The sequence below is a fragment of the Nerophis lumbriciformis genome, linkage group LG09 (assembly GCF_033978685.3).
Source record: "Nerophis lumbriciformis linkage group LG09, RoL_Nlum_v2.1, whole genome shotgun sequence".
Lineage (NCBI taxonomy): Eukaryota > Metazoa > Chordata > Actinopteri > Syngnathiformes > Syngnathidae > Nerophis > Nerophis lumbriciformis.
In genome coordinates this window covers 11,411,082-11,436,072 of record NC_084556.2, presented here as the reverse complement: position 1 = coordinate 11,436,072, position 24,991 = coordinate 11,411,082, and the positions used below count along the sequence as shown (strand labels likewise).

Below are 24,991 nucleotides of genomic sequence, written 5' to 3'. Positions count from 1 at the left end.
GGAATGAGTGTAAATTGGAGAGGAAGGTTTTTTTGGGTTGGTGCACTAATTTTAAGTGTATCTTGTGTTTTTTATGTTGATTTAATTTAAAAAAAACAACAACAAAAAACGATACCGATAATAAAAAAAAAACGATACCGATAATTTCCGATATTACATTTTAACGCATTTATCGGCCGATATTATCGGACATCTCTAATTTTGGAAATTTGTTGTCAAATTGTTTTTCTTTTATGACAAATTAATTCTTAAAACAATAGAATAAGTTGTATTTTGGTACAATAACAGACTTCTTGTGTTTTATTTTTTTATTTGAACCAAGAGAAGAGGTGGAGGGTTGCACAGGGGTTCATAATTACAGTGTCGCTACATTACTGTATGAACAGACAACATCACAACGGCTGATAAAAAAAAGCACTCTTGACGCTGCGGTCAAACAAAGCCTGCACATAAACGTATGAAACACAGGAAAAAGTTGCAATTCTTTTTGCTCGCTCAGAAAAGTTATACGGTAAGTATATTTAGAATTGACAAATAAACAATCGACACTATTGCGACGGGGGAGAAAAAAGCAAGCACATTTCTTCGAAGATGTAGAAACAGGAGAAAAAGCTCACTTTTAGGCAATGTTTTAGTTAAGGGGATCATGCCTGCAGTTGCACACTTTGGACAGCAGAGGCAGTAAAGGACATGGCTCGTCATCAATGTGTATATATGAAGTTCAGCGTATATAATACTGTACATACAAATAGTGTGGAGTTTACAGTACAGGAGGAGTTGAGTGATTGACACACATACAAAACATCCACACACTACTGTAAAAAAAAGTCATTGACAGTCAATAAATTATAATAATTTAACTGCATGGAGTAATTGTGTGTGTGTATAAGTAAGTTTTAACAACAATGACAAAATCATTGCAACAGTCAATGGTTTAATGTCTGCATGCACTCTAAAGGCCCTAATGACACTCTATCCGCGCGTGTGTGTGTGTGTGTGTGTGTGTGTGTGTGTGTGTGTGTGTGTGTGTGTGTGTGTGTGTGTGTGTGTGTGTGTGTGCGTTCAGTGACCCTCACCGCTCGGGGGTTTGGTGTCGTGCGGCTGCCCCCCAGCCCCGCCAGGCAGCCAGGGTGAGAGAGAGTGCGAGGTGGTCTGCTTGGCCATGCTGTAATGGCTGATCACCGTGTAGAAGCGCCCCCTGGAGTTGGCGTCCTGCGCGGCGTAGTACGCCTCCAGCGAGGCGGGGATGCAACGCTTGTGCTGACAAACAAACAATGAAACATTAGCCGGGAAATATTGGCAACGTTAACTGTCGTTTTACTAGAAACACCTGCACAACCATTTTTTTTCTTTTCTTGTAAGCAAAATTATTTTTCTTATATTATCACATCTTTATTACAAAGAAAATATATTTGCCTCATAATGTTAACATTTACTAAAATGTTGACTTTGTTAGAGTTGAATTATTAATACACGTTTGCCTGTGAACTTGTAAAAATCTATTCTTGCAAAAGTACAACCTTTTAAATTTGATACAATGTATTATAGAATTTTTGAATGAATTCTAATAACATACATGCTGCTGGCTGAACCAAGAAACTGCACAAAAGATGACACTGGATGTGGAAAATGCATACATTTCAAGACAATAATATTTGTACTTGTACTGACAGACTCAATTACTGGAAAATTTTACAAAAAATATAGGAACTTTTACTAAAAATTACATAACTGGCTATAATAAACAAATAAGCTATTCCAAATTAAAGCAACTTTAACAAAAAATAATAGGAATTTTTCCAAAAAATACATAATTTTTTACGAAACAAAATCTTATTTTTTTACAAAAACATATATATATTTTTTTGTTTATTTTATTTTTTTACAAAAAACATTTACAAACATGGTCATTTTTACACAAAAATATAGTTGTTGTTTTTTTACAAAAATATAAGAACTTTTTAAAAATAAATAACTTAAAAAAAAGAATAGGATATGATAAGAACTTTACATACAATAAAAAGGAACTTTCACAAAAAATAAAAAAGTAACTTTTACAAAAAATAAAATGGATCTTTTACAAAAAACTAAAATGTTTACTAAAACATATAATAAATGTTACAAATAATGTAGGACATGTTATAAAATAACATACAATTCATACAATGAAGTTTTTTTTACTTGTATATTTAAAAATATATATATACTAGCAAAATTGTGACAATTCTCATAAGATTCAGATGTTTTTATCTTGTAATATGAATTTAGTTGTGTAAAATTCTGAAGATAATTTTTTTCTTGTATTATTTTTAAAATGCAGACTAAATTCTTACAAAATTTATTTTTTAAATTATGTTTTTTGTTTGAAAATGTTTGACTTAATTCTTATAAAACAGTTTTTTTTCCTAATATTAAATTTGTATTGAAACATATTTTTTAATAATACTTGTGACTTTAAAAAAATCCCATTAGTAATAGTAGGGTTTCCACAGTGGCATTACACGAGTTTCTATAGCACCAACACATCAGTGTTCTAATAGGATTTGAGAGGGAATGAGCACCACAAAGCGTGTATTACTATATAGCAGACAAATACAATTATACAGTGATTGTTTACATGCATCTTATTGATGTTGCATAGTACTTATAAGTACTACACTTGAGCAGTATTTCTTGCATGGGTTTGTCATAACACAAGTAGCGATCGTGATAGCTGTGTAAAGTGTCCCTGCAGAGGTCCAAAATAGATTTACGTAGTACAAGTTAAGTTAACTTCAGTGCACAGGAGAATGCTAATAGTGTCAGCGAGGTATATTAAGAAAGACATTAAGCCTGACGTACTGTGCAAAGACAAAGTATTGTCTACCTTATAGAGGAATCCATCTGGGCAGGCGTGGTCGTAGGTGAAGGCTTTGTAAACCACCAGGAACACAATACAGGCGAGGAAGGCCAAGGCCAGGATGATCAAGATGGTCACCTGCAGGTCGAGCAAACGGAACGCAGTGCGTGCTGGATTTAGTTGAGACAGTGCATGATATGTTGCTGGATGAACTCGGGAAGAACATAGACGACAAAGGACCTGCAATTTACAAATTTGGTGGAAAAATGGCGGGATTATAATAGTTGTAGTATGATGTTGCTGTGAGTCAAAATGGTTTCTTTAGTCAGGACAGTGCATGATATGCTGCTGGCTGAACTGTGGAATATCACAACAGATGACACTGGATGTGGAATGTGCATAAATCCGTACACAAATAATGGCACTTTGTTATAGTAGTTGTGTTGTGATCTACATGCTAGTTAAATAAGATCCTTTAGTCAAGACAATGCATGATATGCTGCTGGCTGAACTAAGACACTGCACAATAGATGACACTGAATGTGGATTATGCATATACGTTTGTTTAAAAGTAATGGTCTTTTGTTGTTGTACTTTTTTCATGCTGTAGCTGTGAGTTAAATAAGATTCTTTAGTCAAAACAATGCATGATACGGTGCTGGCTGAACTAAGAAACTGCACAAAAAATAACACTGGATGTGAAATATGCATACCGCTATGTCCCGAGAGGGACAAGCAGTAGAAAATGGATGGATGGTATTTTGTTATAGTACTTTTATTATGATGTAACTGTGGCTAAATAACCCCAGTTAGTCAAGACAATGAATGATATGCTGCTGGCTGAACTAAGAAACTGCACAAAAGATGACACTGGATGTGGAAAATGCATACATTTCAAGACAATAGTATTTGTACTTGTACTGACAGACTCAATTACTGGAAGATTGTTTTTTAAATATAGGAACTTTTACTAAAAAAATACATAACTGGCTATAATAAACAAATAAGCTATTACAAATTAAAGCAACTTTAACAAAAAATAATAGGAATTTTTCCAAAAAATACATAATTTTTTACCAAACAAAATCTAATTTTTTGACAAAAAAAAAAAATGTTGGGGTTTATTTTATTTTTTACAAAATAATTGGTAATTTTTACACAAAAATATATATATTTTTTTTTTACAAAAATATAAGAACTTTTTAAAATTAAATAACTTAAAAAAAAAAAAGAATAGGATATGATAAGAACTTTACATAAAATAAAAAGGAACTTTCACAAAAAATAAAAAAGGGACTTTTACAAAAAATAAAATGGATCTTTTACAAAAAACAAAAATGTTTACTAAAACATATAGTAAATGTTACAAATAATGTAGGACATGTTATAAAATAAAATATAGGAACTTCTACGAAAACAAATTATTTTTTTGTAAATTTTTAAAGAAAAAAGTCAGTTGGACGGGATGAAACAAAAATTATAATTTAGGAGACGAGATCCTAATTTTAATTTAAAGTAAATAACTATGAGAAAAAGAAACAGAAGAATAAAGTCTTATTACCAGGGAATTAGTGTTTTGTTACATTCCCAAATCATTTTTTTTTAGATCTTTAAGATGGAAACTGTAGCCGCCATTATGATGTGCAGTGATGTTTTCAAATTACCAGAAGTCTTGAACTGTACAAAGTATTTCAATGGTTGGAATGTGCGCTTTTGCATGATGTACTAGTTACTATGGTAATCTAAGTCACAGCAGCTCAGATGAGGCATCAAGCAGTGTGAGTGGGGAGTGTTTCCACAGCGTTCTAAAGCTTAGTGATATATCAGATACAGTATATAAGATCATAAGTGGGGGTTTTTTTTACCCTTCGCGTTCATATTTCGCTGTGTTTGTTGCATTTTTGTTGCGTTTTGCTTGATTGTAAAATATGTCAATCAAGAGTTCATATGTTGTCAATATTCAGTGTTTTATCATTCATAGTTAATATTGTAAATAACACATTCTTTATTTTCATGTTCATTCTGAGTGTCTTATTTAGTAAAAAAAAAATTCAATTCCATTCCGTTTTTTTAAGGCGGTCTGTCATAACGTTTTGAGAATTCAATCAGACATTATTGTGAGGTTTTGTTTTAGTGTTCCTAAAATAGATATACTGGCCCCCAGACACATTTTTTTCTCTAAATTTGGCCCCCTGAGTCAAAATAGTTGCCCGGGCTTGCAATAAATGCTGCAGGCTAAACTCAGGAACTACACAAAAAAAGTAATCAAATGTCGAATGTGCATATAAATCGAATATGCACAAACCTGTGGAAAAGCACTAATATTTTGTTAAAGTAGTTGTACTGTGATGTAGTTGTGACTTAATTCAGCTTCTTTAGTGAAGACCATGCATGATATGCTGCTGGCTAAGTTCCGGAACTAAACAAAAGATGACACTGGATGTGGAATATGCATACATCTGTGGACAAATAGCGTTAATATGTGTGCGCCACGTGATCATGTGCCTCATTAACTTTCTTAAAAGGAGAAATTGTGAAAATGAATCAGCGCGTAATCGTCATCCTTCTCATTAGCATACACACACAAAAAGCTCTCTGAAGCCCCGGCTGAGTGACTTGGAATCATCGGCATGTAATCCTCTTAAACACGATGAAGGTGAATTCTAAGTCAATTGACGCTAGATTAAAAGCTATTATGTTACTGAACTGTATGACTTTGACGTACAGTAGACTACTAGACAGTGTTCATTATCAAGGGGGCCAGGTTCAACCTGTTTACATAACATTTTGTAGAATACGGTATGTGTAAAAATAAAATTAAAAATAAAAACATCTTGTGTTCATTGAAAATGTGTAAATATGGATCAATACAATATATTAGTTTTAAACAGTGTATATTTTTTTCATTTATTTTGTATTTTGCTGCAGAAAAATGGAATAATAATTATAAAGAAACCTTTTTTTTAAGTTGTATTTATTATATATTTTTTTAATTAATAATGTTACCATATTCCTTACCATTTTGAATTTATGGAAAATATTGCTTTTTAGAAATAAAACACAGCATCATATTATCCATGAATTGCAGAATGCACCACAGTAAACGCTGAATATAAAAAGAGCTCAAGAGCAGAGCTAGTTTATAATTTAAAGTCAGCATATTAATGCAAATAAAGGTGAGAGTTATTCATTTCCCTGGCAGAATAGACATGTTGTTGTAAATGAGATTAACATATAAAAGGATTTGTTTCCTCCTGCTTTCAACTTGACACTTTGATTGGTCGCCTCAGAAGGAGCATTTAATTAGAATTATGCAAATGAGTCGTGAAGAGATATCTGTGTTAAAAAAAACTCAATATAGTCTGCCACCTTCTGACAGCTGTGTTCACTTGCTGTTTGCTTGTGACAGGCAAATAATCGCCAAAAAAAAATTGTCGCCCTCCATTTAATTCTAATTTCCTGCCTGCGATTCTTGTCCCACACTAATGTCATCGTCCTTTCCAATTGGCTGCTCTCGCTTAGCACCGTCACACAAAGATGTCAGAGCAATTATGCATGGCTGTGATGGTCGGAGTCCATCAACGTTTATGCTGCTTGACAGCCACACGCCAGCTAAGTGATAGTTTACTTCCACGCTGCATGCCAACTCTTGTGTGACCGACAACACTGATGACCTATAAAGTGGCATTGCGGCCCCTTTTCTTTTAGGACGGAGAATTACTGTGACGCTCCTCATGCTGCACAATGAGGACAACAACACTAAGACTTGCTAATCGCTAAGAAATGGCCGACTTAGTCCCAAACCGTGTCACCAAAGTGAGGGTCTTGACAGGGAGCGTGTGCTATGAGCGAACATACTTGCACGAGTGCAGGCTACAATACCACTTCTTGCAGACACTATACGACAATTTGTCGTGAAAGGTGACAGGATATGACTTTAGGGGATTATTTTAAGTTATTTTATTCATTTCGATTATACAAGGTGGTGGTTATTATTAACAACCGGTGGGAGGGGCGGCCGCATTAGTTATATGACATGTGCATGAACACAAGTAAAATCTTTGTATGTATTTTTATTGTACAAGATGACGCCCATCATTGATAACTGGTGGGAGGCACAATCGCATTATTACATTATATTACATACTTGCCAACCTTGAGACCTCCGATTTCGGGAGGTGGGGGGTGGGGGCGTGGTCGGGGGTAGGGCGGGGCGTGGTTGGGGGCGTGGTTAAGAGGGGAGGAGTATATTGACAGCTAGTCACCAAGTCAAGTATTTCATACATATTATGTATATATATATATATATATATATATATATATATATATATATGTATATATATATATATATATATATATATATATATACATATATATATATATATATATATATATATATATATATCTACATCCTGAAAATATGCAAACAAAACTGTGTTTAGATAATTGATACTTCAAACTTGCATAAATAAATATTAAGGAATATAACATAACTTGGCTTCTGAGAGTTTCAAAATGTAATGAATAAAATGCTAAAGTTGTTGATAAACAAGCAATTATTTTTATAATTAAATATGGTCATTTTAAATGAATTATTATGATAATTTAAAATCAATTATTTGAAATATGTTTATTTTAATGTATAATTCTATGGCTGGATGTAATAAGGAGTCACGAAAAAATACAAATAAAAATACAATTAATTTTGATGTTTTTAGCAAAATATAGTAAACATGTATTTATTTATTTATTTATTTATTTTAAATTAATAAATATATTTATTTTTAGGTAAAATAAACATAATAATACAATTTATCTCTAGTCTGGATGATTTAGTTCTTGTCACCCTGTTGTCCTCCCGTCATGAAAAAAGGCTGTCCTCACTCAGGTCCGCATGGAGCTGGAGGGGGCGTGGCTTCCAGCTCCGGCTGAAAATCGGTAGATTTTCGGGAGAATATTTGTCCCGGGAGTTTTTTGGGAGAGGCGCTGAATTTCGGGAGTCTCCCGGAAAATTCGGGAGGGTTGGCAAGTATGTTATATTATCTATTAATATATACTGTGTATATTTATGTTGTGCATCTGCCAGTGCATGAGCAAACACACAGTATATTTTGATTCTTTTGTTTCTATGATACAAGTGGTGAAAAGTTTCTATGATACAAGTGATATAAGTGATGATTATCATTAATAACTGGCCGGAGGAGTGATTGCATTACTTATATGACACCCCTACGTTTCATTTGTGCGAAAGATTGCGGGATATGACTTTGGGAGATTATTTCGACTCATTCAATGTATTTCCATTATACAAGGGGGTGGTTATTGTTAATAACTGGTGGGAGGGGTGGCCGCATTAGTGATATGACATGTGCATGATAAAATGTAGAATCTTTGTATGTATTTCTATTGAACAAGATGACGCCCATCATTGATAACTGGTGGGAGGCACAATCACCTTATTTCATTATATTATCTATTAATATATACCGTATTTTTCGGACTATAAGTCGCAGTTTTTTTCATAGTTTGGCCGGGGGTGCGACTTATACTCAGGAGCGACTTATGTGTGAAATTATTAACACATTACCGTAAAATATCAAATAATATTATTTAGCTCATTCAGGTAAGAGACTAGACGTATAAGATTTCATGGGATTTAGCGATTAGGAGTGACAGATTGTTTGGTAAACGTATAGCATGTTCTATATGTTATAGTTATTTGAATGACTCTTACCATAATATGTTACGTTAACATACCAGGCACGTTAACATACCAGGCACGCTCTCAGTTGGTTATTTATGCCTCATATAACGTACATTTATTCAGCCTGTTGTTCACTATTCTTTATTTATTTTAAATTGCCTTTCAAATGTCTATTCTTGGTGTTGGCTTTTATCAAATACATTTCCCCAAAAAATGCGACTTATACTCCAGTGCGACTTATATATGTTTTTTTCCTTCTTTATTATGCATTTTCGACAGGTGCGACTTATACTCCGAAAAATGTGGTACTGTGTATATTTATGTTGCGCATTTGCCAGTGCATGAGCAAACACACAGTATATTTTGATTTTGATTGTCTTTTTGTTTCTATGATACAAGTGGTGAAATGTTTCTATGATACAAGTGATATACTGTAAGTGATGATTATCATTAATAACTGACGGGAGGAGTGATTGCATTATTTATATGACGTTTGTGTGAAAGATAGCGGTATATGACTTAGGGAGATTATTTCGAGTCATTCCATTTATTTCCATTATACAAGGTGGTGGTTATTGTTAACAACTGGTGAGAGGACCGATTGCATTAGGATGTGCGAGAGGGAATGTACTGTGCACATTTATTCAATACGTATGTATTTCTATTATTATTTCTATTATGCAAGGTGGTGGCCATCACTATTAACTGGTGGGAGGCGCATTATTACAATATATACTACTACTCAGTGGCCGAGTGGTTTGAGTGTCCGCCCTGAGATCGGTAGGTTGTGAGTTCAAACCCCGGCCGAGTCATACCAAAGACTATAAAAATGGGACCCATTACCTCCCTGCTTAGCACTCAGCATCAAGGGTTGGAATTGGGGGTTAAATCACCAAAAATGATTCCCGGGCGTGGCACCGCTGCTGCCCACTGCTCCCCTCACCTTCCAGGGGGTGAACAAGGGGATGGGTCAAATGCAGAGGACAAATTTCGCCACACCTCGTGTGTGTGTGACAATCATTGGTACTTTAACTTTAACTTTAATATATTGCTATTATTGTGTATCATACTAGGGGTGGGACTTTGGCAAAAAATTGTGGTTAGATTTTTTGGGGATGTTAATTTCATGCAGAATTGATTCTCAATTCAGCACGATTCTCGATTCAAACAGATTGTTGCAATTAGAGATGTCCGATAATATCAGGCTGCCGATATAATCGGCCGATAAATGCTTTAAAATGTAATATCGGAAATTATCGGTATCGGTTTCAAAAAGTAAAATTTATGACTTTTTAAAAATGTCGCTGTAAAGAGTGGTACACGTACGTAGGGAGAAGTACAGAGCGCCAATAAACCTTAAAGGCATTGCCTTTGCGTGCCGACCCAATCACATATTATCTACGGCTTTTCACACACACAAATGAATGCAAGCCATACTTGGTCAACAGCCATACAGGTCACACTGAGGGTGGCCGTATAAACAACTTTAACACTGTTACAAATATGCGCCACACTGTGAACCCACACCAAACAAGAATGACAAACACATTTCGGGAGAACATCTGCACCGTAACACAACATAAACACAACAGAACAAATACCCAGAACCCCTTGCAGCACTAACTCTTCCGGGACGCTACAATATACACCCCCCGCTACCGCCTACCTTCCTCCTCCACCTCAACCACCTCATGCTCTCTCAGGGAGAGCATGTCCAAAATTCCAAGCTGCTGTTTTGAGGCATGTTAAAAAAAAATAATGCACTTTGTGACTTCAATAATAAATATGGCAGTGCCATGTTGGCATTTTTCTCCATAACTTGAGTTGATTTATTTTGGAAAACCTTGTTACATTGTTTAATGCATCCAGCAGGGCATCACAACAAAATTAGGCATAATAATGTGTTAATTCCACGACTGTATATATCGGTACCGGTTGATATCGGAATTGGTAATTAAGAGTTGGACAATATCGGAATATTGGATATCGGCAAAAAAGCAATTATCGGACATCTTTAGTTGCAATATACTATTTGGTATGAAAATGATAAAACCTTTTCAAACCAAGTTATTGGTTACACAAGCTCATCTTGGCTGCTGACAATAATGTATACTCGCAGTGAGTCAGCACAGAGATGGCCTTAAAAACATATTTTTGAAAATGGATCGTTAAAAAAAATTCATCGATTCTTAGAATTTAAAGTCAGTATAAATAAGAATCGGTATTCATATATGAATCCATTTTTGTTGAGTAGTAGTGTACATATTAATGTTGCCAGAGATGTAAGCACCCTTTGAGGAAAAAAAGAGGAAAATTGAGAAAAAAAAAGAGGAACATTTCTATCAACACACAGTGCTGCCACGCAAATCCCAAAATGAAATGTTGAAAATCCAAACTACATTTCCACATTTTAACTTTAGATGTATTATCCTCTACCAACCTCTTTGACACGTACATGTCCCATGTAATGGACCACATATTTTTGACTAGATCACGTACAAACATTATCATCATTGAAAATGTCACGTCAAATTCTGTGACACGCATGCAAAGAAGTCAAAAAAGGTTTCCCATTTGGCAACGCCATCCTGTAGCCACGCCCCCTTGGGTAATAAACTTCCGGTGTTGTGACCTCTGTTTACAATCAATCACGTCAAAAATATGCCTTCTCGCTGTCTATTGATCAATACTCTCCAACTGGTCAGTGTTTGGAATTTAATCATCCATACATGATCCATATATGATTAACAGCAAAGTGGGCAGCCGTCAACGTTGTGGCTCGGAGAGCGAACAAACAAGTTAGTAATTGAGAGCACCGAAAATACAAGCTTTCTAGTTAGCTCACCATCTCGCTAGCTTACTTGTCGTCGCCTCCATTCGCTATCAGAGCCACAACGTTGACGGCGGTCTACTTTGCTGTTAGTCATATTAGCGTTCCTGCAACTCAGTGCGGCGTCAGTCCAAAATGTACCATTCTCCTGGCAACCTCCAAACCCAGACTCATCCATCAGACTGCCAGATGGAAAAGCGTGATTCATCACTCCAGAGAACGCGTCTCCACTGCTCTGGAGTCCAGTGGCGCATCCGACGCTTTGCATTGTACTTGGTGATGTATGGCTTAGATGCAGCTGCTCGGCCATGGAAACCCATTCCATGAAGCTCTTGCGTACTGTACGTGGGCTAATTGGAAGGTCACATGACGTTTGGAGCTCTTTGCACTATGCACTATGCGCTTCAGTATCTGCTGACCCCTCTCTGTCAGTTTACGTAGCCTATCACTTCGTGGCTGAGTTGCTGTCGTTCCCAAATTCTTCCATTTTTTTATAATAAAGCCGACAGTTGACTTTGGAATATTTAGGAGCGAGGATATTTCACGACTGGATTTGTTGCACAGGTGGCATCCTATGACAGTCCCACGCTGGAAATTACTGAGCTGCTGAGAGTAGCCCATTATTTCAAAAATGTTTGTAGAAACAGTCTCCATGCCTAAGTGCTTGATTTTATACACCTGTGGCCGGGCCAAGTGATTAGGACACCTGATTCTGATCATTTGGATGGGTGGCCAAATACTTTTGGCAATATAGTGTAGTTATCATAGCGCCCTGCAGCAGTTTTTTGCAACTCAAATGATGGCATCTTTGGTCATGTGACCCAAGACCCGTATGACCTTTTGACATCAAGCACGTCCACGTCCAGTTTGTCAGGGGCGTTACGAGTCGTTATCCCACTTGCACAGCCTCCTGTGTCGCCCACGGCTTCATTTTTCTGGTATGAGTCGCAAACATTAGCGCTGTTGAATGTGCCATCCCTGCAGCACTATCGCTCCCAACGCAGCCATCAGCCTGTTTGCTGCGTGACTCCAGATAACAGACAAGTCGGAAAGAGGTTGGTATTGGTCGCTCAGCGTTTCGGGACTTGGAACACGATGTTCCTAATGAGAGTCGACAGCAGCAATAAGGAGCGGCGAGTGCATGACATCGTTGGTTGGCAACGGGGAGAAATGTGCTACTTTGCAAGGACGACTTTCATATTATTAAATCTGCATGAAGCAAGGTTTCATGTAAGCAAGCTAAATAACTTTGCCATTGTCTGAATTTAAAAGGGAATGTTGCCTATTATTCACAATTATTACCTTTGTGAGACAAGAACACATATGTTTATCTTTTTTTTATGCATTCTAACTTGTAAATAAACGCTATCAAGAAGTCAGCTAACAATGGAGCGAATGGCGTTCGCTCTATTTCGCCTATAAAGCGCTCTAAAAACATCCAAGAAACCTTTATCAAGGTTCTATATACACACTAAGTATATTTGTAATGTAGTAACAGGCACATTCATAATACGTAATATTTATGAGTTTTGGTCATTTTACTCCAGTGGTTCTTAACCTGGGTTCGATCGAACCCTAGGGGTTCGGTGAGTCGAGCTCAGGGGTTCGTCGGAGGTCAAAACACACCCGACTCATCGTGTGAATAAAAACTTCTCCCTATCGGCGTATTAAGGATACGGCAACAGCAGAAGTCACACTGATTTGCAGGTGTGTAATTTGTTGTGAGTTTATGCACTGTGTTGGTTTTGTTGTTTGAACAATGTGATGTTCATGCACGGTTCATTTTGTGCACCAGTAATAAAACATGGTAACACTTTAGTATGGGGAACATATTCACCATTAATTAGTTCCTTATTAACATGCAAATTAGTAACATATTGGCTCTAACTAGTCATTATTAAGTACTTATTAATGCCTTATTCAGCATGGCCTTATTATAACCCTAACCCTTTAACCCTGGCCCTAACCCTAACCCTATCCAAATAACTCTAAATTAAGTATTTGTTACTTAGAATATGTTCCCCATACTAAAGTGTTGCCAAAAACATATAACTTTGTCTTGAATTTTTTATTTTTCACTAAAGAAGGGTTTGGTGAATGCGCATATGAAACTGGTGGGGTTCGGTACTTCCAACAAGGTTAAGAACCACTGTTTTAGGCATACAGCAGTGCATTAATTGTCACTTTCAAAAAACAAACAAAATTATGGCTAGTTGAGCAACAATCGTGTTCCCATATTTAGTTTTTACTAATTTTTACTAATTGGTTTTTATCTAGTCTGCAATTTGTCTGTGTTATTATTATTATTATTGGCTTTTATCTAGTTTGCACTTTGTCTGTATTATTTCTATTATCATAATTATCAACTCATCTTTGCCTTATTCTATTTTTTATTTTCCTATTTTAATGATGTTGGATTTGTGTTGTTGTTGGGGACAAGTGTTGTAAATTAGCTTTGGCTACAAACACTATGATGCATACATTGGATAACTGCTTTAGATGTCTATGTTTTTGTATCTGTTCCTATTTTAAATAAACCTCTATAATAATAATAATAATAATAATTTCACAGACGCATAACAACGTTTGCTTTTTCCTTCAACAACAACACTTACAATAATGGCAGACTTCATTAGAAACAACGACAAAAAAACTACTTTTCGACAAATTACGATCCAGAACCTTATATTTTTGGGCCAGAAGATAAGGAGGATGAGCTACAAGTTTTAGAAGATGAGTCATAAACAAAAACTATGAACAAAATAAAACAATCACTTACTGTACAATGACTGCTCTCACTGATGGGATGTTTATGTCTTCCTGTTCAGATTAAGTATTTATCATAATTGTCACGCAGGTAAAATAAATAAATAAATATATATAAATAAATAAATAAATAAATACATATAAATATATATATTTTTATATATATATATATATATATATATATATATATATATGTATGTTTTTATATATATATATATATATATATATATATATATATATATATATATATATATATACACACACACACACACACACACGCACAGTACAGGCCAAAAGTTTGGACACACCTTGTCATTTCAATGCTTTTTCTTTATTTTCAAGACTATTCACCTTGTAGATTGTCATTGAAGGCATCAAAACTATGACACCTGTGAAGTGAAAACCATTTCAGGAGACTACCTCTTGAAGCTCATCGAGAGAATGCCAAGAGTGTGCGAAAAAGTAATCAGAACAAAGGGTGGCTATTTTGAAGAAACTAGAATATAAAACATGTTTTCAATTATTTCACCTTTTTGTGTTAAGTACATAACTCCACATGTGTTCATTCATAGTTGTGATGCCTTCAGCGACAATCTACAAAGTAAATAGTCATGAAAATAAAGAAAACACATTGAATGAGAAGGTGTGTCCAAACTTTTGACTTACGAGTGTCTTTTCGTGTCTTTCTCGACATCTGTGGGTCTAAGTTAAATGTCAAAGGTGACCAACTTCTTAGTTTATGGCAACAACCTTCCACTTTACAAGTAAAATGCATGATTTGTGTTCCGAAATTAAATTTCAACAGCTCAGGTGAGGCGAGGCAGCAGCTCACTGGCACAATATGTCAATATAGCTGCATACTGGAGGCGAGTTACCTCTCTGTGATCATAGCACCGCTAAAAGTAGTTTGTCTGCTATAGCGCTGATAATAACAATATCCCTAATACTTGGTTAATATGCAGGTTACGACATTTAAATAGAGCAGGGGTGTCAAACTCAAATACAGAGTGGGCCAAAATTTAAAACTGAACAAAGCCGCAGGCCAAGGTTGAACAAATTAACCTTTTAATAGGGACCCAAACAAGTTTTGTATTGAATATTGAACAAGCAATGCTTATATAACTTTATAGTGACATGCAAAATCGAGTTTCAAATAATAATAATAATAATCAAAAAATTTCAATGGCATATCAAATACAATTTAAATAAAAATTGAATGCCTCTTTTCTATTTGCAGCCTTCTGAGGTAAATATCAACATTAACTTTTTCCACAGGCTAATACATTTGAAAATAAAATAACAATGAATAAAACAACCATTCAGGACTTTAAACTGCTCAGTTTGCAACACACTGATCTAATCTGATGTGCCCAAGCCAGATACCTGCCATCTTTTCTTAATGTCGGGGTTAAGGCTTTGAGCTGAGGCAACCTTCATTATCAAACGAAGGTGTTCATCAGTCATTATATCTCGTCCACAAAAAAAAGAACAAAAGTGTCACAGTGGCTTACATTTGCATTGCATCTCATAAGCTTGCCAACACACTGTGTCCAATATTGTTCACAAAGATAAAATAAGTCATATTTTTGGTTCATTTAATAGTTAAAACAAATTTAAATAATGGATCCCATATTCCAATACATGACTCATTATTATCTAACCCTTTAGGCCATGATAGTCAACAGCATGAGCTGATTGGTTTTATCAATTAGCCAATACTACTGGAGTACTGATATTTTTAGTTCACTTAGCCATTTTTATGCTTAAAAATGCTTAATTTAAGGCAAAAATATTGCAGAATATGCTTGAATACAACAAAAAAATCTGCTATGTAGTAGAGCCGCAATATTCGAAGCATGATGTGGCGATCAACGACTGTATTGTTAAATCAATACTACTACTGTACCTAATGTTGTGTCTTGTGAGCGTATAAGTAGGATAGATGCTAAAAGAGATCGAGAAGCCTTTCGTTTTGTCTGTGTTCCGTGCGGTCTGTTAGAATGCACCCCACCACCCACACACTCTCAGCTGGGAACTGACAGGCCATATGGGGGAGCTAGCTGACACCCAACAAAAAAAAAAAACTGATGACAGAGGCAGTGCATTGTGATCCGCGGACAGATGGAGAATTTTTCCCCTGTTTGGGAGAGGCGGAGACATGGAACACAAGGGGATATCAGAAGGCAGCAGACAATGTTTGCATTCATCTTGCCATCACCAGCCTGCCTGACACCCACTCAAGAGGGCAAAGGCAACACATATATATATCAGAATCTAATAGTCAAGATCAAATGTGACATACAGTCTGTACGCAAACCCGTCCTTCAAAGTCTCATTAAGATGGACTATGTGGTTGAGATATAGTTATGGTTTTTGCAGCAACACAACAACAAGGTTGCTTCCCCTGTGCTGTAACCTTTATGCTCATGCTGTGTGAGGTGACTTCACTGCAGAGGCCATTAAAGGAAAAAGGTCACTGAAAGGGTGTATAAGTCCACAGGTAGCACGTGCAATAAACTGCACCAGCCTGCTGTCAGTAGATATGTTAGTAGTAGTCGCTGGTTATACTGCGTTGGAATTCTAATGAAGTTTAGTATCATTAAAGACTTGATATGATATTAAAGGATCAAAAGTTGCCTCTTGAGTGGACGCGTCTTGGCAGCGACAGTCTGTGCATACTTAGAGCCAAACAGATGCTAATCATGCTAATGTATGCCAATTACAAGACTCATCTCCATGGAGACCCAAGTTCAAAGAGATGATGGTCCAGGCTCAAATCAAATAGAAGGTGTGACACACACATTCCTTAGGAATTGACTGTAAGTGAAAAGAATGAAGGAACATCCATGATCCATCCAGACTGCATAATAGTTTAGGAGAATACATCTGTAAAATTATAGAATCTATGCAATAATTAAGTTGTGATATTGCAAGAAAAAGTAATCGTTTGAGAAAACCGAAAGAAAAACAAAACAATGTGAAAATTTTACATTAATAAAGTGGTGTTTTTTTCAGGAAAAAATATATTACAGTGGCCCCTTTCCACATTGCGCTTCAAATATTGCGGATTCGCCACATTGCAGATTAAAAAAAAAAAAAATACAGTATATATATATATATATATATATATATATATATATATATATATATATATATATATATATATATATATTTTTATTTTTTTATTTTTTATTTTTTCTTTCTAAACATTCTACCAGCATTTGCAAGCACACAAATGACCAAATTAAAACTATCAATACTGCAGTAGTGCCGTATTTTTCGGACCATAAGGAAAACTGGATTATGAGGCGCACTGTCAAAAATTCGGGTCTATTTTCATATATAAGGTACACCGTATTATAAGGCGCATTAAAGGGGTCATATTATGATTTGTTTTCTACATTTAAAACACTTCCTTGTGGTCTACATAACATCTAGTGGCGGTTCCTTGGTCATCATTTAGCATAGATTATGTTTTACAGACCGTTTTCAAGCAGCTTTCTGACCGTCTCTTTCGGATGCACCATTTTATGGAAGGTCTTATTTACGTGCCTCCACTTGACTGCGTCTTCTTCCCATCATCTTTTGTTGTAGTTTTTAGCGTTTTAAAAGCCAGTGTACTGAAAGAATAAGTCCGCACTAGGGTTGTCCCGATACCAATATTTTGGTATGGGTAACCAGTACCAAAATGTATTTCCATACTTTGATACTTTTCAAAATAAAGGGGACTGCAAAAAAAATTATCTTCATTTAACAGAAAATCTTATGATAGATTACACATGTTTGTTATTGCACTCAAAAAACAATTTTAGAAGATTAAAAAAAAAAGCCTTTTCTTATTGCAAATTCACAATCTTAATATATTACATATAGCCTGCCATAATCTAGGTTTACGTTAGAATAGAATGGAAAGCTTTATTAACATGATATTAAAGGCCTACTGAAACCCACTACTACCGACCACGCAGTCTGATAGTTTATATATCAATGATGAAATCTTAACATTGCAACACATGCCAATACGGCCGGGTTAGCTTACTAAAGTGCAATTTTAAATTCCGCGCGAAATATCCTGCTGAAAACGTCTCGGTATGATGACGTCAGCGCGTGACGTCACGTATTGTGGAGGACATTTTGGGACAGCATGGTGGCCAGCTATTACGTCGTCTGTTTTCATCGCAAAATTCCACAGTATTCTGGACATCTGTGTTGGTGAATCTTTTGCAATTTGTTCAATGAACAATGGAGACAGCAAAGAAGAAAGCTGTAGGTGGGAAGCGGTGTATTGCGGCCGACTGCAGCAACACAAACACAGCCGGTGTTTCATTGTTTACATTCCCGGAAGATGACAGTCAAGCTTTACCATTGGCCTGTGGAGAACTGGGACAACAGAGACTCTTACCAGGAGGACTTTGAGTTGGATGCGCAGACGCGGTACCGTGAGTACGCATGCAGCTGCGGCTTCCAAACATTTGATCGCTTGCCCGGACGTGCGTGCCGCTATGTGCATGTCACGTACGTAACTTTGGGGACTTTGGGGAAATATATGTGCTGTATGAACTTTGGGGAGGTGAACGGTACTTTGGGCTGTGGGATTGAGTGTGTTGTGCAGGTGTTTGAGTTGTATTGGCGGGTGATATGGACGGGAGGGGGGAGGTGTTTGTTATGCGGTATTAATTTGTGGCATATTAAATACAAGCCTGGTTGTGTTGTGGCTAACAGAGTATATACTGTATATGTCTTGTGTTTATTTACTGTTTTAGTCATTCCCAGCTGAATATCAGGTCCCACCCGCCTCTCACAGCATCTTCTCTATCTGAATCACTCCCACTGCCCTCTAGTCCTTCACTCTCACTTTCCTCATCCACGAATCTTTCATCCTCGCTCAAATTAATGGGGAAATTGTCGCTTTCTCGGTCCAAATCGCTCACGCTGCTGGTGGCCATGATTGTAAACAATGTGCAGATGTGAGGAGCTCCACAACCTGTGACGTCACGCTACTCGTCTGCTACTTCCGGTACAGGCAAGGCTTTTTTATCAGCAACCAAAAGTTGCGAACTTTATCGTCGATGTTCTCTACTAAATCCTTTCAGCAAAAATATGGCAATATCGCGAAATGATCAAGTATGACACATAGAATGGACCTGCTATCCCCGTTTAAATAAGAAAATCGCATTTCAGTAGGCCTTTAAATGATTTATGGTTGCCACCCTTGGTCTGTGCTTTAAGCCAAATACATCCATCCATCCATTTTCTACCGCTTGTCCCGTTCGGGGTCACGGGGGGTGCTGGAGCCTATCTCAGCTGCATTCGGGCGGAAGGCGGCGTACACCCTGGATACAATCATTAGTAAATATTAAAAGCAAAAGTATGGCTAAAACTACACAGGTAAGACATGTAGCAGGTAAAACACACATTGTTAAAGATAAAACACAAATTGTAGGAAATTGTAACAAAATTCAGTAATTTTGCTTGCATTAGTTTAAGTTATGTGGGCGGTTTTGAATGTGCTGATAATAGGCAACAAGCCACCTGTGTGCGCGTCCACATGTCTGTATGTGCACAGCTAGTTAACTATATTACTTTTAAACTCCTTGTGCAGGTCTAGATGAATGTTATTTAAATGTTTACCTGAGTTTAAAGCAAATATTGTAATACTTTAATGCCACCTTTGGATAGACATGTTTTAAAGCAGCGCGGCGCTTCGTGTTGAAAGTGTCACCTTTATCGGTAGTTTTGAAGCCCAAATTCCTCCATATTGCACTTCACGCACTCTTTATTAAACAGTAGAAATGCCATTTTTTTGACATTCTTCTTCTCCTCGCTGTGTTTGCTTGTATGCGCTTTGTGTGTGCATTTTGAAACCCTCAGCATGCGCCACAGCTCTGTACATCACATGCAAATGAAAAATAAAAGTACTGGTATTTTTTAAGGCAGTATAATATCGATTTCAATTCATTAGTACTACAGTACTTTATTAGTACCGATACACTACTTTGTATTACAAATGGCAACAGCGGAGAATGAATGCTCCACAACAAGAGGATAGAGAAAAAGAAAGAGCTTATTGACTATGGCGCTGACTACGATGGCGGACACATGCAAATTTGCAGGACATATGCAGATCCCAAACACACAACAAGTACCAACAGGTAACAAAACTTGGTTATGCATAATAGGGCGAAACAAAACGTCACATAATTTCTCCTTATAGGTGCCATTTTGGGGTCCTAATACACACACACCATAATAATACTCGTATGTTGAAGCACAGTACGTCTGACTACGGTAGCTGTAATGCTCCAACAATCCATCAAGCGGTGTGGCTTCGTAGCTTACCAAAGTCGTACTAAAACACTTTGACAGATTTTTAAGCACCGTGTGTAATGTTCTATATTCTCAATGAAACATCAAAGTTGTGGTCTTGCTTGCTAGCGTCATTTATTGAACAATAGGCGTCAAGCTGTAGTCCACAGTCTCTTACAGTATGTGTGACTGCCAAATTTCTGGTCACACTTGTCATTGCAGCATGAACCACATAAAATTGGTTTGAGGTCAGTAAACACAACCAAAATGAATGCATACTGTACATAAGGCTCACCGTCAAATTTTGAGAAAATAAAAGAATTTTAAGTGCACATTATAGTCTGAAAAATACGTTATTAGTCACTCGAGGAGACCAAACCAATCTGAGCTCGCTGTTCAGTATCGTGACCACTGATTGGCTAAGCCTCATGCAGCATTACTATATTGGATAAAAAGAGTGTAAAGGTGACTAATGTGTGTTATTTCATGTTTAGAGGGCTCTCATAATGTTGAAAAATGTATTTAGAAGGTCATAATCAGGTTTGTTAGGCGATGGCTATAAACATATTTGAATTTATAAGTCCGGAACCAATTAATAGTGATGAATGAGATATTGCTGTATTTAACAGGTCAAAGACAAGATTAATGTCATGACAAATTACAAAATAAAGTCTAAATATTATAAAAAAAACAGTCCTGATTCTACGAGATAAGTTAATTTGATGAGAATAGAGCATTCAGTTAGAAGCAATGTTCCCTCTAAGGTGCGCGCCTGTGCAATTGCGCACTGCTCAAGCGTCCTCTGCGCACGGCAAATCTATGCTGCGCACAAAATCAAATAAAAAAATAAGCGCATAACAATTTTCGACACACGGACACGACAGAGAAAACAGTTTTCGTCAACATTGTTCAAATATTGTAACGTCTGTCGAGACGCTTTGAGGGCATGAATTCCATCGATCACTTAACTGAGCAAAACTCTTTATTGTCGGCCATAAACACATCACCAAAACATTAGTAAAAAAAATTATACCTAGCAAAAGTGGTAATTTTCTGCAGTACAAACCAGACCAAAAGCAACTTTGTTATATCAACAGCAGCCGCTCGCTCTTTCTTACTTGCGCCAACACATGCACATATGGCACTTAGCCACTGATGCGTTTACAGCCACACAAAAAGTTTGACAACTTCAACATCACACATAAAGTGTAATTCCAGGTCGTTACACTATGATTTACCAATCAAATGTGTGCTTATTCTAGTGTCATTTAGTTGGAATTTTTATTTATAAATATTAATCATGAAATGCTGTTAGTATATTAAATAAATACTAATAAAAATATATTTTTTACAAACAGGAAGTAGCAGGAATGTACACATGATCCCCTGCTTACATCTCTTTGTGCAACATGTGAATGTTTTAATGGGAACTAAATGCAATGTCTGAGAGGGGTACACATTATTTCCAAAGCAGGACCTCCACCCAGACAAACAATACAAGTACACAGTTCAAGAAAAACAATATTTTTTGTTATTGTCATTAAGTGGGCCTAAACACTTATATTAGAAATGGAAATGACTGCTGTCATTTGATTATAATAATAAGAGAATGTTGTCCGTCTATCTGTGTTGGCCCTGCGATGAGGTGGGGACTTGTCCAGGGTGTACGCCGCCTCCCGCCCGAATGCAGCTGAGATAGGCTACAGCGACCCCGAAAGGGACAAGCGGTAGAAAATGGATGGATGGATGGAGATTGACCTTGTTATTTAGTCAGGTTTGGGACAGGTGTGCTGCTGGTGTAGCCACAGTGTGCACGTCTGATGTTGCTCACATGGACTCCACTGAATGCTCAGGGAGTTTTTGCGTTTGCTCACACACATGAAAACTTAGAGGGAACATTGGTTAGAAGTTATTATATTGAGTTAAAATCTTACTTAATGGTTAAGTAAAATATGAGTTCAGTTAAAAAATTACAAGATATAAAACAGTCATAATAATCTGAGAGTAAAATTGGAATTACAAAAATCAGACAAATTTTTACAAGAATCCTTTTTTATGACAAAAAATATTTTCATGAGAATACATATATAAAATTATATATAACGTAAAAAGATAATTTGTAAAAAGTACTGTCAATTTTGTAATTCAACAAGAAAAATGTCTGAGTTCTGAATCCAAGTTAAAATATTGCAAGTCCGAGTGGGATTGTGCTGAAAATCTTATTTTCCTCTCGGGGATTATTAAAGTACTTCTGATTCTGATTCTGGATGTCCATGTTCCGTACCTCTATTGTCGAGGCAGCCGATAGGAGCTGTGGCCGCAAGGTGGTTGGTGCCTGTTGTGGCGGTAAACCTTGAACCCCCTGGTGGACACCAGTTGTAAGGGGTGCCGTCAAGCTGAAGAAGGAGTCATATTGGGTTATTTAGGCTCATGGGACTCCGGAGACAGCGGACAGGTGCCAACAAGCCAAGCGGTGTGCGGCTTTGGCAGTTGCTGAGGCAAAAACTCAGACATGGGAGGAGTTTGGAGAAGCCATGGAGAACGACTTTGAAGCGATTCTGGACCACCATCCGCCGCCTCAGGAGGGGAAAGCAGTGCACTGTCAACACTGTGTATAGTGGGACTCTGTGGTGGGCTCCCCTATTTTTGGAGCTGAGGTTGCGGGGTAGTTAAGAAGCTCCTCGGTGGCAGGCCTGCGGGGGTGAATGTGATCCGCCTGGAGTTTCTTAAGGCTCTGGATGCTATGGGGCTGTCGTGGTTGACTCTGCAGCATTGTAAGGACATCGGGGGCGGTGCCTTTGGATTGGCTGACTGGGGTGGTGGTTCCTCTATTTAGAAAGTGGAACCAGAGGGTGTGTTCTAACTATCGTGGGATCACACTCCTCAGCCTTCCCAGTAAGGTATTTTCAGGTGTACTGGAGAAGAGGCTATGCCGGATAGTCGAACCTTGGATTCAGGAGGAGCAGTGTGGTTTCTGTCTTGGTTGTGGAACTGTGGACCAGCTCTATACTCTCGGCAGGATCCCTGAGGGAGCATGGGAGTTTGCCCAACCAACCTACATGTGTTTTGTGAGCTTGGAAAAGGCATTCGACCATGTCCCTCGGTAAATCCCGTTGAGAATGCTCAGTGTATGGAGTATCGGACCGCCTGATTGTGGCGGTTTGCTCCCTGTATGATCAGTGTCCGATCTTGGTCCGCGTTGCCAGCAGTAAGTCGGACCTGTTTCCAGTGAGGGTTGGACTCCGTCAGGCCTGCCCTTTGTCACCAATTCTGTTTACAACTTTAATGAACATAATTTCTAGACGCAGTCAGGACGTTGAGTGGATCCGGTTTGGTGGCTGCACGATTAGGTCTCTGCTTTTTGCGGATGATGTGATCCAGGCCAGGATCTTCAACTCTCACTGGATCGGTTAGCAGCTGAATGTGAAGCGACTGGGATGAAAATCAGCACTTCCAAGTCCGAGTCCATGGTTCCCGCCCAGAAATGGGTGGAGTGCCACCTCCGGGTTGGGGAAGAGGTCCTGCCCCAAGTGGAGGAGTTGAAGTACCTCAGGGTCTTGTTCACGAGTGAGGTAAAAGTGGGCCGTGAGATTGACAGGCGGATCGGTGCGGCGTCTGCAGTGATGCGGACTCTGTATCGATTCGCCGTGGTGAAGGAAGAGCTGAGCCAGAAGGCAAAGATTTTAATTTACCGGTCGATCTACATCCCTATCCTCACCTATGGTCATGAGCTTTGGTTTATGACCGAAAGGACAAGATCACGGGTACAATTGGCCAAAATTAGTTCCCTCCGCCGGGAACTAATTAGATAAGGTGAGAAGCTCTGTCATTCGTGAGGAGCTCAAAGTAAAGCCGCTGCTCCTCCACATCGAGAGGAGCCAGATAAGGTGGTTCGGGCATCTGGTCAGAATGCCCCCCAAACGCCTTGCTGGGGAGGTATTTAGGGCACGTCCGACCGGGAGAAGACCGCGGGGAAGACCCATGACACGGTGGAGAGACTATATCTGGCCAGAATAAATACATAATTCTGAGACCAAAGTCGAAATATTACGACAATACATTAGTAATATTAGAAATACATCATTTTAAAAGAATAAAGTCAGAATAGTATAATACTGTTGTGTTTAAGTCTGTACGGTAGTATTGAAATGAATCGGTTATAATTATGACCTAATGTAATTCTCATAATAATTCTTGCAATGTACTCCAACAGCAAACAACTTGCGCTAATTATGACTCCTCAGTATGTGAGGAGACGCTTTATTTGTTAATCAGCTCTGAATGAAGATACGGTATTGCATGCAAGAGGATATCATTATTAATGGACACGCCTTCCCATTCTCCCGACACGCACACAAACACCCACACAGAGCATGTTAACTAGTTTGTTTACATCCAGGACAAGATTCATTAGTCTAATGGATCAGCAGCTGTCAGTCCCTATGGTATTGTTGTTCATCATGTAAGCAGCATTGTGCACAGGAAAGTGTGTGTGTTTATGAGGGGGGGTAATATAAAAATAACAGATGTAAAATGTCATTGAATA

At 37.5% G+C, this 24,991-nt stretch overlaps 1 protein-coding gene across 2 annotated transcripts in view; it reads right to left on the bottom strand.

Moving 5' to 3' along the window:
• Positions 1–264: 264 nt before the first annotated feature.
• The window catches only part of nsg2 (neuronal vesicle trafficking associated 2), a 62,320-nt gene continuing 37,593 nt past the window's right edge, over positions 265–24,991 (bottom strand). For both annotated transcript variants that reach the window (XM_061962580.2, XM_061962579.2), the window contains 2 exons: positions 2,867–2,977; positions 265–1,260 (listed from right to left, as the gene is read on the bottom strand). In XM_061962580.2, the coding sequence (XP_061818564.1) occupies positions 1,063–1,260; positions 2,867–2,977 (309 nt within the window). In that variant the 3' untranslated portion in view covers positions 265–1,062. The remainder of the gene's footprint in view (positions 1,261–2,866; positions 2,978–24,991) is intronic.